At 51.0% G+C, this 20,000-nt stretch overlaps 1 protein-coding gene and 1 long non-coding RNA gene across 3 annotated transcripts in view; one reads left to right on the top strand and one right to left on the bottom strand.

The window, feature by feature from the left end:
• Nucleotides 1-1,367, top strand: part of LOC129604193 (uncharacterized) — a 1,421-nt gene extending 54 nt beyond the window's left edge. The window contains exons 1-2 of one of the 2 annotated variants that reach the window (XR_008694878.1): nucleotides 1-549; nucleotides 659-1,367. The exon at nucleotides 1-549 is cut by the window's left edge and continues 54 nt beyond it. This is a non-coding gene — a long non-coding RNA (uncharacterized LOC129604193). Of the gene's footprint in view, nucleotides 550-651 lie in introns of both variants that reach the window. The other variant, XR_008694877.1, reaches the window with a different exon arrangement.
• Nucleotides 1-20,000, bottom strand: part of ptprt (protein tyrosine phosphatase receptor type T) — a 115,164-nt gene that overhangs the window by 76,943 nt on the left and 18,221 nt on the right. The window contains exons 4-7 of the mRNA XM_055509119.1: nucleotides 12,602-12,770; nucleotides 11,101-11,242; nucleotides 10,841-11,021; nucleotides 5,881-5,990 (exon numbers count right to left, since the gene is read on the bottom strand). Coding sequence (XP_055365094.1) covers nucleotides 5,881-5,990; nucleotides 10,841-11,021; nucleotides 11,101-11,242; nucleotides 12,602-12,770 — 602 coding nt within the window. The remainder of the gene's footprint in view (nucleotides 1-5,880; nucleotides 5,991-10,840; nucleotides 11,022-11,100; nucleotides 11,243-12,601; nucleotides 12,771-20,000) is intronic.

Genomic DNA, 20,000 nt, shown 5'->3' with positions numbered 1-20,000 from the left:
TCATTGGTCGGTTGCTCATTGGTCGGTTGCTCATTGGTCGGTTGCTCATTGGTCGGTTGCTCATTGGTCGGTGGCTCATTGGTCGGTTGCTCATTGGTCGGTTGCTCATTGGTCGGTGGCTCATTGGTCGGTTGCTCATTGGTCGGTTGCTCATTGGTCGGTTGCTCATTGGTCGGTTGCTCATTGGTCGGTGGCTCATTGGTCGGTGGCTCATCGGTCGGTTACCGGAGTAAAGAGATGATGGCGCTTCCTGCTGGCCCGATCGCTAGCGTCTCTGCTAACGCTGCCCAATGGGCCGAACTCCATCGTTCCTGCTTCTGCAGTGAAACAGGAGCTTCCCAGTGTGCGTGTGTGACAGGAAGGCTGCTCTCTCTCTCCCCCCCTCGCTTCACCTCGCTGCCTGACACCTAATTCCTCACTCTAACTCAGCGGGCGCCGGTTGCACCTATTGTTTCTCTGGTTCCCTTTTTAGACGTTCCCATATGGGACGAACTGTTCTCCTGCTTCGAGTTTGAAACGCCGTCGTTCCAGGTCACAACGAAAAGAAAGGTGAGAAAACGCACAAACAAAACGAATAGAAGAAGAAAAGTACAAACAATGGCAGGAATTCACCTTTTGCTTTCTGTTTTGTTCCTGTCGCATCTTGATAAGAAAACAGAATGAGGAGCGAGACAGAAGAGGCACAAACACATTCATCCAGGATCTGTTTTCCCTCAGATAAACACACACGCATGGATGGAACACAGACCAACAAACAGCCGAGCTGCTGATCTCAAACAAAGGCCTCGACCTTATCAGCTGCACCACCAGCCGAGCCAGAACCAGCTGACGACGGGCTCCCAGGGCTCAGCGGAGCTCCTGGTTCCACGCGGCCCAGCGAGACCAGGGTTCACATCAAACGCGAGCACAAACGAGCTTCATCCTGGAAGAAGCTTCTGAGGAGGAGCCTTGAAGGAAACGGCGCCGGCGGTGACAGTTTGACAGGAGACGCCTGCGTCGGCATCAGCTGACGCGTGTTTGACAGCCACAGCCGAGCGGAGACGCGTGACAGAACCGGCGCTTCCTCCAGACGCTGATGTGGGCCGCGCTCGCTTTCTTCTGCTCTCACATTAAAATCATCTGCTGACAAGTTACTCTCTGCAGATTGAGTTACGTCTGAGAGGCAAAACGCGCGTGTGCTGGAATCTGTTCATTCCTAGTTTCATGGTTTGAGTCATAATTTAATAATAGTATAATAGATACATTAGAATAACATTACCAATTATGTGCAAAGAAAAACCTGCAGAGCGACTGATAACCACTAAAAGCAGCTGATGTTACTGAGACAAACGTGACAACAGTAGAAATAAACTTGCAGTTCATTTGGATCAGCTTGTTGTGAACTAACATAAAGAGACAAACGCAGACGCCTCCGTGACTGATCACAGCACAGCCTTTCATATTGGGCTCCTACAATAAAGTATTAACAAAATATTGATAAATGAAGCTAATTTATGGCGCGTCTGGTTCGAGGCTTTGGTTCGGCCTGTGCTCGTACGTGTGTAATGAAACCAATCTGATCTTAGACTAGGCATAAAGTCAGCGGAGCAGTAGAGCGTGGTTCTGTCTCTGCAGCAGTGATGGGCAGACTTGGCCTCAGCGCTCAGGTGATGGTGGAGGTGACAGATGCTGCTCTGACAGGTAGGGAGGCAGACGGCCTGCGTGCCTGCTTCTGGCTGCCTGCTACAGGCTGATGCTACAGGCTAATGCTACAGGCTGATGCTACAGGCTGATGCTACAGGCCGATGCTACAGACCGATGCTACAGGCTGATGCTACAGGCTGATGCTACAGGCCGATGCTACAGGCAGATGCTTCTGGCTGATGCTTCTGGCTGATGCTACAGGCTGATGCTACAGGCTGATGCTACAGGCTGATGCTACAGGCCGATGCTACAGGCCGATGCTACAGGCCGATGCTACAGGCCGATGCTACAGGCTGATGCTACAGGCTGATGGTTCAGGCCGATGGTTCAGGCTGATGGTTCTGGCTGATGCTACAGACTGATGCTACAGGCTAATGCTACAGGCTGATGCTACAGGCTGATGCTACAGGCTGATGGTTCAGGCCGATGGTTCTGGCCCGGGGGCAACAGACTGACGAGCGGAGTCCGAGTGGCCGGGGGGCTGCAGCCTGTGCCCCCCCCTTAATCCTGTGTGTGCAGGGGCCCGATGGATAATCCGCATTGTACCACTGTGAGCACATTCTGTTCGTCCTCACAACTTTAAACAGCACTTTGAGGATTAGAAGCTGATTTTAAGGGTTAAGGTTTGGGTTAATGGTCAGAGGGACCTGATGATAAGATAAAGAAAAGAGGATTTTAATACAGTAAAAGCAGCATGCATGTGTGTGTGTGTGTGTGTGTGTGTGTGTGTGTGTGTGTGTGTGTGTGTGTGTGTGTGTGTGTGTGTGTGTTTACGTATCTCTGTGAATAATCCTGCAGACAGACAGATTACAGTTTTACAGGAGAAGAATCAGTCACAATGTACTGATCAGACACAGACCAGCAGGTGAAGGTGATGATCTGCATCTTTCACCACTGTCAAAGTACGATTCAGTATTTTATTCTAGCCTTAATCTCTAAATATTAATTTAATGACGCTGAAGTATGGATGTTTTTCCATTTAAATCTGCTGTAAACACATAAAGGACCGACTGTGATGGAGCATTAAAAAGCTGAGGCGTCGCCTCATCATTGGCCTCTTATAGTAAGTATTTCAAAAAGGGCTTGAATTATATGTAATCTGATTCAATCAAAGTTCCCATAGGAGCTGTGCTTTGGCAGTTGAACAGTTGAGAACAGAAAACGTTTTTTTACGTTACGAGAGGATGACGGTTCCTTGGTTTGAGATGTTTTATTGGGCCCATTTGAACCAGACCATTATAAATATTTAATACACACACGCATCCAGAGGAGAAGCTGAGCTGCATTACTCTACTCACAGACACACAGGTGTAAGCGATACCAGACCCATTCTCTGCAGGCCACACAGGTAGAGTGACACAGTAAATGGGGTCAACAGCTCAAGGACCTGAAAGCTGCACTAAATATAGAGCGTTATTGATGGAAATGAAAACGATACAGAGGAGGAGAAGGACGAGCGAGGGGAGAGAGGGCAGAACACGACGGACCCAACGGGTCGGTGTGTGTTCACGGCCGTGGAGCCTGTATCCATCTGCTGCAGCTTGTGAAGTATTCTCTGTCTGAATAATGGCCACGCACGTGAACATGACCCTGTGTCTGTGCAGAGACCTCCTCTGTTCCTCGGCTGCATTCACACGTTACGATGCAGCCGGAGCCGCTCCCACGTTACAGCAGCGCCGGCGTGTGTTACTATGAACGAGACGGACGCCATCGCGGACCCACAGCTCTGCGACGCCTGCTCCGACCGGCCCCACCCCCAGTCTGAGCCCAGTCTGAGCCCAGTCTGAGCAAACATCAGGCCAGTCCATCACCTCTGACCTGCTCTGCTTCAAATCCATCACTCCTAACGCTCTGTCTCCTGGTTCCACACAAATCTGCAGCTCACTCACCAGAATAGATGGCAGACTGTTTGGAGGCATTGATTTCTGTGATTGATTAAAGGCCCGATGTGAGTGGAGAGGAAGTGGAGTAACGTTATTCACACACAGCAGAGCAGAATAACTACATGCTGAACCAGGAGCCTCTGCTTGGCCTGGTGGATTAAACAGCTCAAAGGTTTGTCAGCGCAGTAGATCAGCTGCACTGTGGAACCGAGCACGGACGCTCGCTCAGCGAGTGGAAGCAGCCACCAAGGCCTCCGGTTCCGCTCGCTCAGAACCCGGAGGTTTCAGCGGACGGAGGGATCAGGGTCGTGACCTGTGTGCTGAGTGCTTCCCTGCCTTCACTCCGTTAGCTGGCGGTGCTGTACTTTCCCAGGGTCAGAGGGGAGGAAGCGTTTGAGTCTCATTAAAGCAGCCAGTTTATCTGTGGAGACATGAACCTGCTCCTGTGCTTATGACCCGTGTACAACCACAGGAGTCATACTATCAACAGGGCGCTAGCGGCTAACGGTAGCGTAGCATCGTTAAACCAGGTTTGCCTTAAACATACATGTGTATGTGCTAACAGGCTCTGAGCAGCCAAGTAAATGACACCGGCACACTTTAAAAAGGCCAGAGTCAAAATCCTGCATCGCATCCACTCAGACGCGTCCAATGAAGCATCCTGCTCCTGTGCGACGTCAGGCTGCTCCCAAAGCCAACAGTCATGGCTGAGGACCGGAGGCTGGGCTGCACCCAGACCTGGGTGCTTTATGACGGCTGAGGATGACACTGATCAGATTAGGGTTAAGAAGATCTCAGCTTCTACAGCAGAGCCGTCTGAGCCGCTCCAGGAAAGTTTAGTTTGTTCCTTAAGGTTTTATTTAGAAAATGGAAAATATGGAAATGATAATAGAATATAACTTATTTATACCAGTTTTCAGTCACCACTTTTCATGTTTCATCCAATGAATAGAGGACAGGAGCAGTGTGTGTGTGTGTGTGTGTGTGTGTCCTTAGATCTCATCCAGATGTTTCCTTTAATCCTGTAATTAGAGCCAATTACAGTAATGAACACGGCGCATGGAGTGATCGCATTTGCACACTGATCGGATTCATGGTCGCGTCATGTGATGGATGGACCCTGTGTCCGTCCTTATCGCTCCACACAACCCTCAGCCTCCATCCGTGTGTGAGCAGCCTCCACCACCCGCCCCTCCTCCTTGGCCGAGGTGTAATTCATTTGCTTTCAATCATGAAAAGGAAGGGAACAAGAACAAGGGACAACAGAGCGGGGCAGGACAGGCGAGAGGCCCTTTAGATGTTGCAGATGATGCCTTTAATCCTGTCAATAGCTGCAATTATAGTAATTATCTCTAATAGCAGCACATTGTGTTGAGGCTGTGATATGCTTAACAGATGAAGCTGAGTCGTGCCGCCTCCACTGGGCAGAAAGGCCTCACATCCACATTAATGAAAGAGGCTCAAAACAAGGAGAAGTGAAGATGGTCCCAGAAGGTTTGTGTGTGGAGGGTCCTCAGGCTGAGCTGAGGTGGAAGCGAGCGCTGGAGGATGTGAGGCCACAGCTAAACTGTGCCGCCGCATTTGTTGATCCTGAAACAACTTTTAGTTTTTTCCTCCTCGCGTTCAAACCCACAGATTTGTCACGCTTTCAAACAGACACACAAGCGCTGGAAGCTGCTTGATGCAGTGATAGACGAGGCAGGCAGGAGACAGAGCTGGTCAATAATTCATTAGACACAGGGCTCCAGTCAACTTCAACCCCAATGAAGCGTCTATTACCACTCACGCGCCTCTCACTCACTTCCCAACGTTGTGTGGAGGAGCGTCGGGGGACACATCCCACTCTCTCTCCATCTCAGAGTCCTACTTTCCTCCCTGCACTGATTTAACGCCACCCCCACATCCAAATTACCGCTGCTGCTGATTTCATGTCTATTCCTGGACAGGAACCTTGTTTCAGAACAACCGCTGCTCCGTCCGTGCAGCAGCGGAGTGGCTCGTTTCTCTGTATAACAGCTTCGTGTGAAGCCGCCTCCAGAGCTGGACCTGCACAGGTCCTGACCCCGCCTTCGGCTGCAGATGCTGCTCAGTCCAGGTGGAATGAGACATTTGGAGCGAGACGCGAGCGTGGACCCGCAGCCTCACGAAGCGTGTGTTTCCTGTGGGTGAAGCTGTGTGATGGATGCAGATGCAGCGGCGCATCAGACAGAGCAGGGTCTACGTGACAACGCGCCCTCACTGATGCTAGAGGAAAGAATGGGTACGAAGGAGCTCACACGCCTTCACATTCACATATGAAGCGTCCTGGACTGACCTCGTACAGTGTGATGACTCCGTTGGTCTCATTGGGAGCTTTCCACTGCATCAGGATCTTCTCCTCACAGGGCGAGTTCAGCAGAGACTCCATCGGCACGGAACCAGGCACTGCAGACACAAGAACAGCTGGTCTGTGGCGGCTCAAACAACAGCATGCGCACCTTCATGTGTTCATGTTGTACTCAACACCTCCTCCCTTCAAACAAAGCTGGTGCACAAAGAGCAACAGGGAAAACACCAAAGCTGAGGAAGAAGCCAATGAGACTCTCGTCTCAGTGAATATTAAATTTCACTTCAGTTTCTTCTCATTTAATTCTATTATTTAAGTGTAGCTAAAGTTTCAAATATCTGGGAACCGACTCATCAGAAATATTAAGTTACCCAAAATCTAATTCTGGTCTAAGTCTTTTTTCCTTCTGAGGCAGAATGAGACCCGCTGCTGCTCCCGGAGATTTTATCATGAAAGGCATTTGCAAAAATTCGATTTGACGTGATATTCTATTATCCTGCTTATATTCTACATTTTCTTTATAGAGATTAGATTTAGCTGATGAGCCCACACAGTAAGAAGTGAGACGAGAGGCGCTTTGTGAAAATGAACCAGAGGTCCAGAACCACAGAGTCTGTAACTGTTCAGTGAAATCACTTGTTCTGGTCACACGTTACTCGATGAGAGACGCAGCTTTGGCGCCGCTGCTTCCGACGCTTCACCACCGCTGGGACTCAACCTGCAGCTGGGCTTGAGTCTGAAGGTGAAGCATGAAGACACCAGGACGTCTTCCAACAACAAGCATCGAGTGTGTGAACCTCCTGCAACTTCATCAGCACAGCGATTTAACATGAAATAACCCACAACAAGCTGCTGAAATCATCCAACACAAGACATGAAGTCACGTCTCGTCTGGCGTCTGCAGTAAAAGCTTCGTGGGAACAGGAGGGTGTGTTCAGGAGGAGACAGGCTTCACATGAAAGCGACAGACGAGGTGTCGGATGCCTTGAGAGGCAGCGAAGCTGTCACACACGCGGCAGCATTAACACACACGCACGCACGCACGCACGCACGCACGCACGCACGCACGCACACACACACACACACACACACACACACACCAGTGTGAAGTGTTTTAAATGCTGAGGAGGAGGCAGACGACGCCTGAAGGGACGAGTCCAGCTCCCTCTGAGCCCGATTCCCTTCAGCGTGACCTCTGACCTCTGATCCATTCATGGAGGAGGCCGCGTCATCGCTGCAGTTTCATCCTGAATCAGTCTTAGCCAACTTCAGCCACTAGCTCCTTCTTCTTTGTATCTGGGCCGTTCTAAAGTGCATCGGCTCCTTTGGCGTCTGTGCGTGAACCGCATTTACAGAGCAGGTGCAGCTAATGGCTCTGAGCGCTTTAACATCCGAAGGCGTGTTGCCGACAGATGGCAGTAAAGCGACGACATATTTAAACGAGCGGCTCAGTGGCTAATTGACTCATAATATGTGACTCAATTAAACGTGTGTAAACTGGAAAGTTTGAATGTTCCCAGGATTCGGGTTTGTTTACAGAAACCTGCATGTCACAGATGGAGAACGAATGGAAAATCAACCAGAGAAGAACTGGAGACGTGTTAGAACCAGCAGCTTCGTGGCTCCACAGGCTTTTAACCTGTTTGATGCCGCGGGAGATTTTTTCTGGAACCCAATAAATATTGTATGAATTAATACAGAGGTGAAACAACGTAGCATCACAGAAGTCATAAATCAAAGTCAGACACACGCGTGCTGCTGACGCCTCACAGAAGAATGTTTGGATTAGTAATTCCGAGGTGTTGATTAGAGCCCAGCCTGTGGAGCAGATCAAATTATCCTGACAAAGAAACGCAATTAGATGCTGCCATTTATATTCAACGTGCGTGAGTTTGTGTGTGCACTGTCACCGCTTACGATGCGAAACGTCTACCTGCATGTCTGAGAGGTGTGAGGCTCTGACTGTGTGTGTGTGTGTGTGTGTGTGTGTGTGTGTGTGTGTGTGTGTGTGTGTGTGTGTGTGTGTGCGTGTGTGTGTGCAAGTGTGTGTGTGTGTGTGTGTGTGTGTGTGTATGTTTCTGGGTGTTTGTGTGTGTGTGTGTGTGTGTGTGTGCGTGCGTGCGTGCGTGTTTTTGGGTGTGTGTGCAAGCGTGTGTGTGTGTGCGTTTCTGTATGTGTGCGTGCGTGCGTGTGTGTTTCTGGGTCTCATAGGAGGGTGAGACAGAAAAAACAGGCTTCATTGAGAAGATAACGGCAGCTGTAGCACATTAATCAGAACCTGATTAACTTCCAGCTTGCTGCACATTCAACGTCTCCTCCACCTTCGTCTCTCAGCATCGTCTTCCTCGGCTGCCTTCCTCTGTTGTCTCCATCGGCACCGCTCCATGTTTCCTGTCATAATCAGACCTGGCTGTGGATGTGAGAAAGGCTCTTTTTCTACAGTTTGTCCTAGTTTTTCTGGCTTTGTAGAAGCTAATGGTGAGAAGGAATCCAAACTTGATGCTTATTAGTGACACAGAGTCAGTCTACAAGTCGTGTAATTACTTCTGTAACATGTTCATTAACCTACAATCGTGACGCATGATTCCTTCAATCCAGTGTTTGTGATAAAACAGAGCCATGTAACGCTTTGTGGTGGTAGACGATGACATTTCCTTCATTTTAAAGAAGGCATGCGTGGTTTTGGAGGAAACGTGACCTAATACATAGAACATAAATATTTCTATGAAGCCTTTCTACATGTTGTTTAAGATTTGAGGTTTATCCTCTGGGAACGAACAAACATGTGGATGAAAAGCAGGAGGACGCGGCGCTTTGGGTCGGATTAAGATGAAATAACACATTGTGATATAAGGATTAGAGCAAATCTCTGTATCAGTTGATCTGATTTGAGGCAACTGTGCGTTGGTTGTTGTTTGTGAAGGAGCAGGTGTTTGTATGAAGACGAGCAGTAGATGTTAAAAATCCTCCATTCAGCGTTTGTGTATCACAGACTCCAGTTTGAATCATGGGTTTGAGGCTTTAACTAAACATGATTGTTATTTTCTTTCAAAGCACTAAAGCCTCAATCGGTGACATGGAATCTTTTTATTTCCACTTTAAACTTTTCTCCATCGATGAAGTTTGATAAATGAAATAAATGGCTCAAATCATAAGAAGCAACAAATCTGTTTCATAACTAAATGTACTTTGAAGGGTTTTTCTTTGAAAAGCAACAGCTGCCGCCAAAACAAAAGCTAAACGCTGAGATCTCAGAACAAGATAGAAGGACGACTAATGAGTTCACTAATCTGCCCTTTAAAAGAAAAGAAACGTTAAGAGAATGAAGGAGGAGGAACCTGTGGCTGCCAGCAGGTTAAAGCCTCATGACCTCAAAGGTCAAAGGTCGCTCAGTGGCGTGAGGTCCGTCATGAGTGGAGGAGAACCTGGTTCAGGCTCCTCTGGACCCAGAGCCTCGTCACCTCCACCCACGGACTCCACATCACAGTCCAACCTTCAGCTCATCTAACATTTTACTCTCTAACTTTTGACTTTCTTCACACGTTTTGAACTTTTCACACAATCTGGGAGGCAATTAGCATCCTAGCGAATAGCGAAAGAATGTAATCAATCAGGTTCCAAGTAAACATGGAACATTTTATAACTTTTAAGCAGCATGAAAGTAAGAAGTGCAATTTTCTACAATAATGGATGTGTCACATTAACAATAGTCGGTGTCACACAGTAAAACCAGCAGGTTGACACGCTGCAGCTCGCACCGCTTGGGGTTCCAGCTCATCGGCCTCGTTTTAAAGTGAAGAACTATGAGTGTGTGTGCGTGCGTGTGTGTGTGTGAGAAGCAGTAGCCCCAGCTTTATGAAGCTATTACCGTACAAACAGCAATTAGCCTCCATGTGAACAATTGCTGTTCCGTTCCCTAATTACTGAATTACAACCGGGAGATTAACGACGGTTAAATAAAAAACAATTAAGAACAAAACAATTACGGCTTTTTTTCCTTCCCCTGAAGCGATCGCTGCTCCCCAGTTATGCTAAGTCTTTCCAACGGGTTCAGGCAACTCACAGGATCTATGTGTGTGTGTGTGTTCGGATGCTATAGGCAGGAATTTCAGGATGTGGATGTTCCCCAGAAGCTAAATTCAGAGGATATTAGTTATGAGATCAGGAGAGGAACAGCGAGCCCCGAGGACGGCGGGGGGAGATCAGTGATTTGGGATGATTAGAACAATGTTTCTATCCTGCTTTTCAGCCGCGGCGCTAATGGATTCCAGCTATTCTAGTTTATCGCAGGCGTGTTGTTGAGAGATGTGAAGCATCGGTGAATTATGAATAGTGGCGTCTGGGGCGATCTGCGCTCTGGATTAGTAGAGCGTGGAAGCCCCTGGAAGGAAACGGGAGCTAACACTCACATCCAACATTTATGTAGGAGCTTTTATTACAATAAGTCGTCATGTGCTTTGACCTGCTGCTGTTTGTCTCTAATGGTCGGTCCGTTTGCTCCGAGGCAGCACCACCAGATAAAGAAGATGAGCACAGACACCCCACCGTCTCCGTAGTCAGTAGCTTTAACGGTGGAGACATTACGGCTTTATTTATTTATATGTATAATGACTGAAACAGATCAGCTCCACATCCCAGGACACTTTAAAACATGGCTTCACCTATGTGAGTGAACTAAAACCGCATGAAATATAGAACCAGAGATTAAACACCAATGTTTAACAGCTGACGTGCTGCAGCCATTTTCTCCACATGTCGTGTGCATACAATTATTTCTGCACCGCAGGAGCCAGAACCATTAGCCTCAAAGCTGGTGCTACGGACGGAGGTCCTCATCTCAGAGTCTGACTTGCAGTGGGTGGAGAATAAAGCAGCAGTGGTGCCGTGAACGGAGGCTGACTGGCTGCAGTAATGATCCAGTTCCAGGTCACTACTTGTCAACACTCACCGTCCTCCTCTGTCTGCTTCACTATCTCCTCGCTCTCCTTGCTGCCCTCCGGGTTGGCCAGAACCAGGCGCAGCCTGACGGTGACGAAGGGCCTCAGGCCCCTCAGGGTGTAGTGCGACGACGTCTGGATCAGCTCCTCGGCCACAAACTCCTGCTGGTTGAAGACGTACTGGTACTGGACCTGGAGCAGAGGGAGCACGCGTGAAGGGCTGAACGCAGGGACCTCAGGGTCCGGCAGCGCCGAGGCCTGAGCGCCGTACCGTCAGGTTGTAGCTGTGGCAGCGGGTCACGGCGTAGCCAAACGTCTCCCACTGGACCGTCAGCTGCCGAGCGCGGACGTCCACCACGTTGACGTTTTGGGGGCCGTGAACTGGATCTGAAGCAGAAGCAGAGAAGCGAGCGCTGGTCAGTTCAAACCAGCAGCTTCAGTCACTGAGTGACAACCGTGAGCAGACAGCGACTCTGGTCATTTACCAAAGGTTAGTATTGACCTGGAGACGCTGTCGCACGCAGGTACAGGCTGAACTCACACACACACACACACACACACACACACACACACAGCCGTGATCCGCTCCAGGTCTGCGCATCACGACTGGCTGCACGCTAACGAGCTTCAAACCACCCTTTAATTGGTTTCTATCAGACGGGACGGGTCACGGCATGATTACAGAAGCCAGAGTAGCTGCACTGATGGAACCACAACAAGCTTCACAATCTGGACGTCAGAGAGTTGGCACCGAAGCACAAACTCATTGATTACGTCTGATAATTGGGAGAAGAACAACTCCACTAATGAGATAGTGACATTGGAGAAGCTGTTTTATTCTGAAGATGAAACTGAGACAAGGCAACATTTCCTCCCTGAACCACGTCTTATTTTTACCTGCATCACTTCTAAACAGGAATATGTGACTTCATTTCCACTTCTTCTAAACAAACTCAAACATAATTCACCTTGGAATCACATAACAAGCGCATCCTTAAGAACAGTTCACCCTCAGCTTAACCCTGCAGATTACACTGGGGGCCTTAAAAGATTGTTCAAACAAGCTGCTTAGTGAATGTAAGATTAGCCTGATGAGACGAGATAAGGCGGCGTAGCGGCTCGCCCCCTGCTGTGCGCTGCTCTCAGACGCTGTTTGTGACTCCACAGAACAAAGAAGAAGGGGGATTTGGGTTCTGTGGCTGCAGCGACACCAGCGATGCTCGGAGCACAGCAGGGGGCCGCCGGTGCAGGACGCCGCGGCTCGCTGCTAGTGCTTGAGGTCATTGCCAGCCTCTATGGATGCACAAATACTGATTGTGAAAAACACTTTCTTCCAACATTGAACATAATTACATTTTTTAATAATGGCAGAGAATTCCTTTTAATGAGGCAGAGAATTCCTGACGACTGACGCGGAGCTGGAAGTCGGGAGTTCTGCAGTTACTCAAAGTCTCGGGCTTGGTTTGGTTTGGCCCCGTCTACATTATAGAACCCACACAGGGTGTTTTCACAGCTAGGTAGGAACTTTACATGTCGGATCATTTGTCCTCGTCTACATAACAAATGTGAACAAACGTGTAATTGTGCATGTTTAAGCTGATCAAGTGATGCACCTCTAATGAGCGCGCGCTGCAATTCCTCAATTACAGAGACATAATCACTCATTACTGAGCCAAGGAAGGAAAATGAAATAACCAGTGTTTTCCAAGAATAGCAATAAATCAAAGCTTCGCTCTCGCTCCTCTGCAAAGACGAAAACAATGTGAACTAACCCAAAACGGGCCAAAAACAACAGATAGCAGCCACCAAATCCCTCAACCAGCGCCGCCGGCTCCAGCTCCCAGATATTCCGCCCGTTTTCCAGTGGGGTATGATGGCAGCTAATCTCCCAGATGATCTGGCCGGCCTCAGTTGGAGGCCCTCTAAACAGATTCCTAATTTCTGTTGTGAGGAAACACAGACAGACAAAGATTCCAGGAGACACAAAAAAACTCAGCTTGGCCTAAATGTGACACACGTTCCCTGACTAACTAGACTCAGGCCTCAGTCACGACCAGCTTCAGATCGACCAACTGAGGACGGGACTCAGAGTGCGTCTGCGGCTGCTGCAGTGGCTCCTGCGTCTGCGACTCCTGCGTCTGCGGTTCCTGCGTCTGCGGCTCCTGAGTCTGCGTCTGCTGCAGTGGCTCCTGCACATTCTCCTGCGTCTGCGTCTGCTGCAGTGGCTCCTGCGTCTGCAGCTCCTGCGTCTGCGGCTCCTGAGTCTGCGTCTGCTGCAGTGGCTCCTGCGTCTGCGGCTCCTGCGTCTGCGGTTCCTGCATCTGCGGCTCCTGCGTCTGCGGCTCCTGCGTCTGCGGCTCCTGCATCTGCGGCTCCTGCGTCTGCAGCTCCTGCGTCTGCAGCTCCTGCGTCTGCAGCTCCTGCGTCTGCAGCTCCTGCATCTGCGGCTCCTGCGTCTACAGCTCCTGCGTCTGCGGCTCCTGCGTCTGCAGCTCCTGCGTCTGCGGCTCCTGCATCTGCGGCTCCTGCGTCTGCGGCTCCTGCGTCTGCGGCTCCTGCGTCTGGAGCTTCTGCGTCTGCGGCTCCTGAGTCTGCGTCTGCTGCAGTGGCTCCTACATCTGCGGCTCCTGCGTCTGCGGTTCCTGCATCTGCGGCTCCTGCGTCTGCGGCTCCTGCGTCTGCGGCTCCTGCATCTGCGGCTCCTGCGTCTGCAGCTCCTGCGTCTGCAGCTCCTGCGTCTGTGGCTCCTGCGTCTGCAGCTCCTGCATCTGCGGCTCCTGCGTCTGCAGCTCCTGCGTCTGCGGCTCCTGCGTCTGCAGCTCCTGCGTCTGCGGCTCCTGCGTCTGCGGCTCCTGAGTCTGCGTCTGCTGCAGTGGCTCCTGCGTCTGCGGCTCCTGCGTCTGCGGTTGCTGCATCTGAGGCTCCTGCATCTGCGGCTCCTGCGTCTGCGGCTCCTGCGTCTGCGGCTCCTGCGTCTGCGGCTCCTGAGTCTGCGTCTGCTGCAGTGGCTCCTGCATCTGCGGCTCCTGCGTCTGCAGCTCCTGCGTCTGCGGCTCCTGAGTCTGCGTCTGCTGCAGTGGCTCCTGCGTCTGCGGCTCCTGCGTCTGCGGCTCCTGCATCTGCGGCTCCTGCATCTGCGGCTCCTGCGTCTGCGGCTCCTGCGTCTGCAGCTCCTGCGTCTGTGGCTCCTGCGTCTGCAGCTCCTGCATCTGCGGCTCCTGCGTCTGCAGCTCCTGCGTCTGCGGCTCCTGCGTCTGCGGCTCCTGAGTCTGCGTCTGCTGCAGTGGCTCCTGCGTCTGCGGCTCCTGCGTCTGCGGTTGCTGCATCTGAGGCTCCTGTATCTGCGGCTCCTGCGTCTGCGGCTCCTGCGTCTGCGGCTCCTGCGTCTGGAGCTTCTGCGTCTGCGGCTCCTGAGTCTGCGTCTGCTGCAGTGGCTCCTACATCTGCGGCTCCTGCGTCTGCGGTTCCTGCATCTGCGGCTCCTGCGTCTGCGGCTCCTGCGTCTGCGGCTCCTGCATCTGCGGCTCCTGCGTCTGCGGCTCCTGCGTCTGCGGCTCCTGCGTCTGCGGCTCCTGAGTCTGCGTCTGCTGCAGTGGCTCCTGCGTCTGCGGCTCCTGCGTCTGCGGCTCCTGCATCTGGGATCCTCCACACAACTAGGCCTAAGTAGCACGTGTGCTCAATCCCCCCATCTGAGCCCAGATGAAGTTGTTTTTCCTGCCTTTGAAAGTACTTAAGGGCCTATTGGATGTTTTGGCAGGTAGATATCTGGTTCAGGAGGGAGCCCAGTGAGGCATTGTGTTTTGGGGTGCTTTCCTGAATCTGATGAATGAGCAGCAGAGATGGAGCCATTAATCCAGAGACTTTAGGGAGCTGTTCCAGGGAGAAGCGAGGAGGGGAGGAAGAGGAGGAGTGGAAATCAATCTTGCTGGCTCCCTGTGCTCTCCGTCTCCCCCCCATCTCCCCCCGTCTCCCCCCGTCTCCCTCTGTGTTGCTCTTCTGCTCCTTTTGTTTTCGCCCTGTTCTCCTCCCATAATCCAGCTTCTGTTTCTTCAAATGTTAGTTTTGGCCTCGTTTTCCCCACACACTATTTACCTTGACTCCTCTTTCCTCCATCCTCTCTGCTCTTCCCATCTGCCTTGTGCCGGCTCTCTCTCATCACCACCTTAATCACTGTTGTTGCTCCGTTACCACCTTCCTACAGTACAACAAGTCAAAAACCTTCAAGGGAAGCATTTGGCCTGATTTTTTCAGCTGCCTCAAATATAAAAAGTCAATTTCATGCCATTAGCAAACTTCCTTTGCCATGTCTTCTCGTGACCAGAGCTGCTCCTGCGCTGATCAGACGCCGTACGGAGCAGAGAGCATCTCCCTCGAAGGTTCTGCTCTGCAACCTTCTCCATCTGGTGATTGTGAATCATGCAGAATGAAGCCGTAAGATAAGTAACGTGGCTGAATCTGCACCGCGCTCACATCTTACTCCTTCCAACGCTGGACTAGTGGGCTGCACTGGCAGATCTACAGGCAGAGGACGGCAGGAGCTCAGGGAGAAAACCTCTCATTATAATCTACTACTCATTTTATTTATACACCAATTCAACAGAAATGATCCCCAGGCACATGGTACAAGAAGGTCAAGAGCCTTCTGAGTTCTAAACTGCCTTTGGGCCGAGCACTGACGGACGGTCGGAGGAAAGGTCCCTCCAGCAGCACTCAGAGTGGGCGTCTATCTGCCTCAGCTGGACCGTTAGTAAAGAGCAGAGAGGTTGGTTCCTGCAACAGCAGATGCTCCTGATCAGAGATGAACAGTAGGACGGCGCTTCCTCCTAAAGGACGTCTGAATAAAAGCAGCAGATGCTCAACAGGCCGTGACTGACTGAGACCACACCAGCTCAGTTCAAACACCCCCACCCCCCGTCCAGGTCTCTGCTGCTCCTACGTCTCACAGGCCTTTGGTCTCTTTGATTTTTTCTGCTTTCTGAATTCACTAAGAGCTAGAAGGCAAAAACACAAACATGAGAGAAGACGAAGAAGAGGAAGAGTTTGTGAGTTTCCCTCTGGGAGAAACACGGCAGGGACAGACTCAACACTGTGTAAGTGCAAAGACAAATTAGACCGGCCAAAGGCTGGAACTGACACGCACGGAGACAGACACACACACACGCACACAGAGACGCACACACACACACACACACACACACGCACACACACTGCTCTATGACGAGCCCCATGTTCCTAAACGGCTTCGCTGCGTCCACACACACACAAACCAGTTTTAGTTCACATTAGTTGTGATGAACACAAACACACAATCGAATCCACGCAGACACAAATCGGCACCAACCCGTCCACAGAGAAGCAGCGGCGTCACAGCGACTCCCTGCAGCTCCGTGACTTGGATAAATTGGATTACATCAACTGGTAACAGATGCCTTGTAGAGGACTTTAATTACGCCTCTCTGCATGAAAGCAGCGTCTGAGAGTTAAACCATAAGTCACAGCAGCTGACTGAATGCCTTTAAACTTGGAGTCCGTCCGTTCTTATAGGTCACAGAGCAACGTGTAGCAGTTTAAAGACACTGAGCGAAGGCAGAGTTGATGCATTGGCCTGAATTAGTGTGAATAAAGCAGCTCCTTCCACCAATGATTGGTCGTCTGGTTGAGCAGATGAGCAAGGCACTGATGCTGGGCTCAGTGGACCTGGTCCCATTCACTGCAGCCACAGTGTTTGACTCGTCCCAGTGGCTTAAAGTGAATGGTAATTTAACTTCATCAGGTACAATGTGAATGTAAATGCTGATATCATATATACAAGGAAATAAATAGAGGAATGCTTGGAGCCAAAACCACACAGTAATGTGATTCAAAATGGAGCAGAGAGGAAATCTATTTCAGATCCAGCTTTATTAATACCATCACTGCCTACGGCAGGGAAGCCACAATTGAGTTGTAGCAATTTGCAGAACAAGGGACCAGAAAGAGAGAAAGGAGACAGGGACAGAGAAGGTCTCAGACAAAGCAAAATAAAAGACGAAGGAGAGCGAAGCAAGTGAGGATGAGGAGCAGGAAGGACGTTTGAATGTAAAACAAGCAGAGGAACGACAGCTGACCGGGAAGAAGAGGAGCAAAGAGGAGAGGAGAGACCGGGAGCGCCAGAGGGGACGAGCGAGATTTAAAGCACGATATAATGAGCCAATTGACGGCGAGGCCGGGGGTTAAACACCTGAAGCCAGCCGGTAATTGGCTGAGAATGACAGAGTGACAGCCAGAGAGATAAAGGCAGTGACCTGGAATGAGAGGGAGGCGGAGGCGCAGCCAGAGTGATGGAGGCGCAGTCAGAGTGATAGAGGCGCAGCCAGAGTGATGGAGGCGAAGCCAGAGTGATGGAGGCGGGGCCAATGTGATGGAGGCGGAGCCAGAGTGATGGAGGCGCAGCCAAAGTGATGGAGGCGGAGCCAAAGTGATGGAAGCGGAGCCAGAGTGATGGAGGCGCAGCCAAAGTGATGGAGGCGGAGCCAAAGTGATGGAGGCGGGGCCAATGTGATGGAGGCGGAGCCAGAGTGATGGAGGCGCAGCCAAAGTGATGGAGGCGGAGCCAAAGTGATGGAAGCGGAGCCAGAGTGATGGAGGCGCAGCCAGAGTGATGGAGGCGCAGCCAGAGTGATGGAGGCGGAGCCAAAGTGATGGAGGGAGGTGCTGAGCGCGTTCATCTTCAGTCCAGCTGGAAGCGGGTCAGAACGGTACCAGTACCGGTACCAGATGAGAGAAAGCTGATTTACTTTCACCACACTGGCACGAATCCAAGCCAGCGTTGCACTGGGCTCGAAGGCGGAACCATGACTTTGCGGTCGCGCTTCGAGGGAGAACGTCTTCACGTCTCACAGCGACGCTCACTGTTTGTTCCAATGGCAGTGTTTGCTCCCACACAACAAAGCTCACGTTTGAACTGTAACTGCTGCAAAAAGACGAGCGTCGCTGTGACAGGGAACCCCTTGCTGCTTTGAAGGCGCTTAAGTGGTTGGCTTTGAAAAAAGTAAAAATAAAAGGAGCAAAAAGCCTTTCAGAGTTTAAGGCCACAGTGGTTTTGATGAGTTATTTGGTGTCTTTGTCGGCCGCAGATCGAAGCGAGAGCCGAACGTATTCATCCTGATGCTCGTTTCTCCAAATGTCACCGCGCACTCAGCGCCTGAGTGTCTTTATGGACCGGCCGGCGCTGAGCCTTTGTGTTCTGCTCTCTGTCTGCACGTCACAGTGAGTGTCCGTGACGCTTGTCCTGACGGGCCGAACGCCGGGCATCGAGCGCCGGCCGCTCGGTGGGGGGCGCCCGCAGAACAGCAGCAGAACAGCAGCAGAACAGCAGCAGAACAGCAGCAGAACAGCAGCAGAACAGCAGCCATTGGATCCAAGGGAAACACAGGCACAGGTTTGAGGAGCTGAAAGCGCATGATCCTTTAATCGGCTTTGGAGCAAACACAGAAACGCTGCAGAAAAGGCACAAAGTCGTTACTGTACAAACACGAGCTGTTGATACCAACGAGGAGGCTGCAGCGGCGCAGGTCCAGTCACTAAGTGGAACAATGTGACATCAGCTGCTGCATCGCTGTGGTTCCAGATGAAGCACTGAGAGCTTCCAGCCACAGAACAGGTCGATCAATGCAGCAGAGTGAGCGGACAGGCTCAAATCGCCTTCCTGCGTCTGCACCGAGCCTCAAACGCGTTGATGAAGCCCTGCGGCCCGTGGACGTGAACGCGGCCCGTGGACACGACCCGTGGACGCGGCTGTGGACGTGGACGCTGTGGACGCGACCCATGGACGCTGTGGACGCGGCTGTGGACGTGAACGCGGCTGTGGACGTGGACGCTGTGGACGTGACCCGTGGATGCGGCTGTGGACGTGGACGTGGACGTGGACGTGAACGCGGCCCGTGGATAAAGAAAAGCTCAGCATCGCTGTCATCAGCACCAAAAGAACCCAATGACCGCAGATAAAGCACAAGGGACTTTGATCTTTCATCCGGCCGCTCGTTACGCGCCTCACGTCCGCCAGACATTTGTCCACAGCTGCATTTTTGTCTCATATTAGTTTCTTCATGTTTCACTTTTCCTTGTTTTTCTTTCTCTAATCATCTTGTTCTCAGTCCTTTCCCCCTAATTTACATGCTCCTCCGCTGCCTCCCCTCCAGCTCATCAGTGCTTAGAGAGTGGACAAAGAACACAGAGGTCACTGAAGTCTGCTGGCGATCCTTAATGAGGGGCGCACACACACACACACACACACACACACACACACACACACACACACACACACACACACACACACACCAATAAAGTGGAAGTGAATAGGTTTCACTCACCAGAGCAGATAACAAGAGCCAATAAAAGACTGTGTGTGTGTGTGTGTGTGTGTGTGTGTGTGTGTGTGTGTGTGTGTGTGTGTGTGTGTGTGTGTGTGTGTGTGTGTGTGTGTGTGTGTGTGTGTGTGTGAGACTCAGACTGCGACAGAGCCGGTCGAGCATGAAGCGCAGCATTTACCTGAACAGGCGCATGTGGCACCAAACTAATGGAGCGTTGATGGTCTACCTGTGCAGGTGCCAGCTTCAGCTTCAGCTTCTGCTTCTGCTTCTAACTCACGTCCTGTGAACCTCCACCTCATATTCGCTCCTTTTTCATCCTTCTTTCTCTGTTTTCAGTGTTTTAATACTCGGCGACCTGAAGAAGTCAGTTTGTTTTTCAGCTTTGTCGTTCAGCATCTCACTGATAGAGAAATCAAACTGTCTCACATGTAAATGTTACTACACACACACACACACACACACACACACACACACACACACACACACACACACACACACACACACTCATAAGAGGCCAGTAAATCGCCGATAATCAACATGCGCCGACTTCCATCTCGCACACAAACAGCAGCGCTCCCCAGAAGGTCTCCTGCTTCTTATTACTGTTTTTCTGAGGAGATGTGAAGTTGAGAAAGCAATCAGCACCTGCCTCCGAATCAATCACACACAGCATCACACACATATTCAGCCCATGGCTGCGCTTTGCCTTGAAGTGAGCGCGTGCTTGTGTGCAGCTTGGATTGTTTGCTTTTCAAGCATCAGCACAGAAGATGAAGTTTGTGTGCGCTGCGACTTTTTGTGCGACTGAGCGCCTCTGTGC

This window comes from Betta splendens, chromosome 5 (assembly GCF_900634795.4).
Source record: "Betta splendens chromosome 5, fBetSpl5.4, whole genome shotgun sequence".
Taxonomy (NCBI): domain Eukaryota; kingdom Metazoa; phylum Chordata; class Actinopteri; order Anabantiformes; family Osphronemidae; genus Betta; species Betta splendens.
The sequence above is the reverse complement of the archived record's forward strand: the minus strand, read 5'-3'. Positions and strand labels throughout refer to the sequence as shown.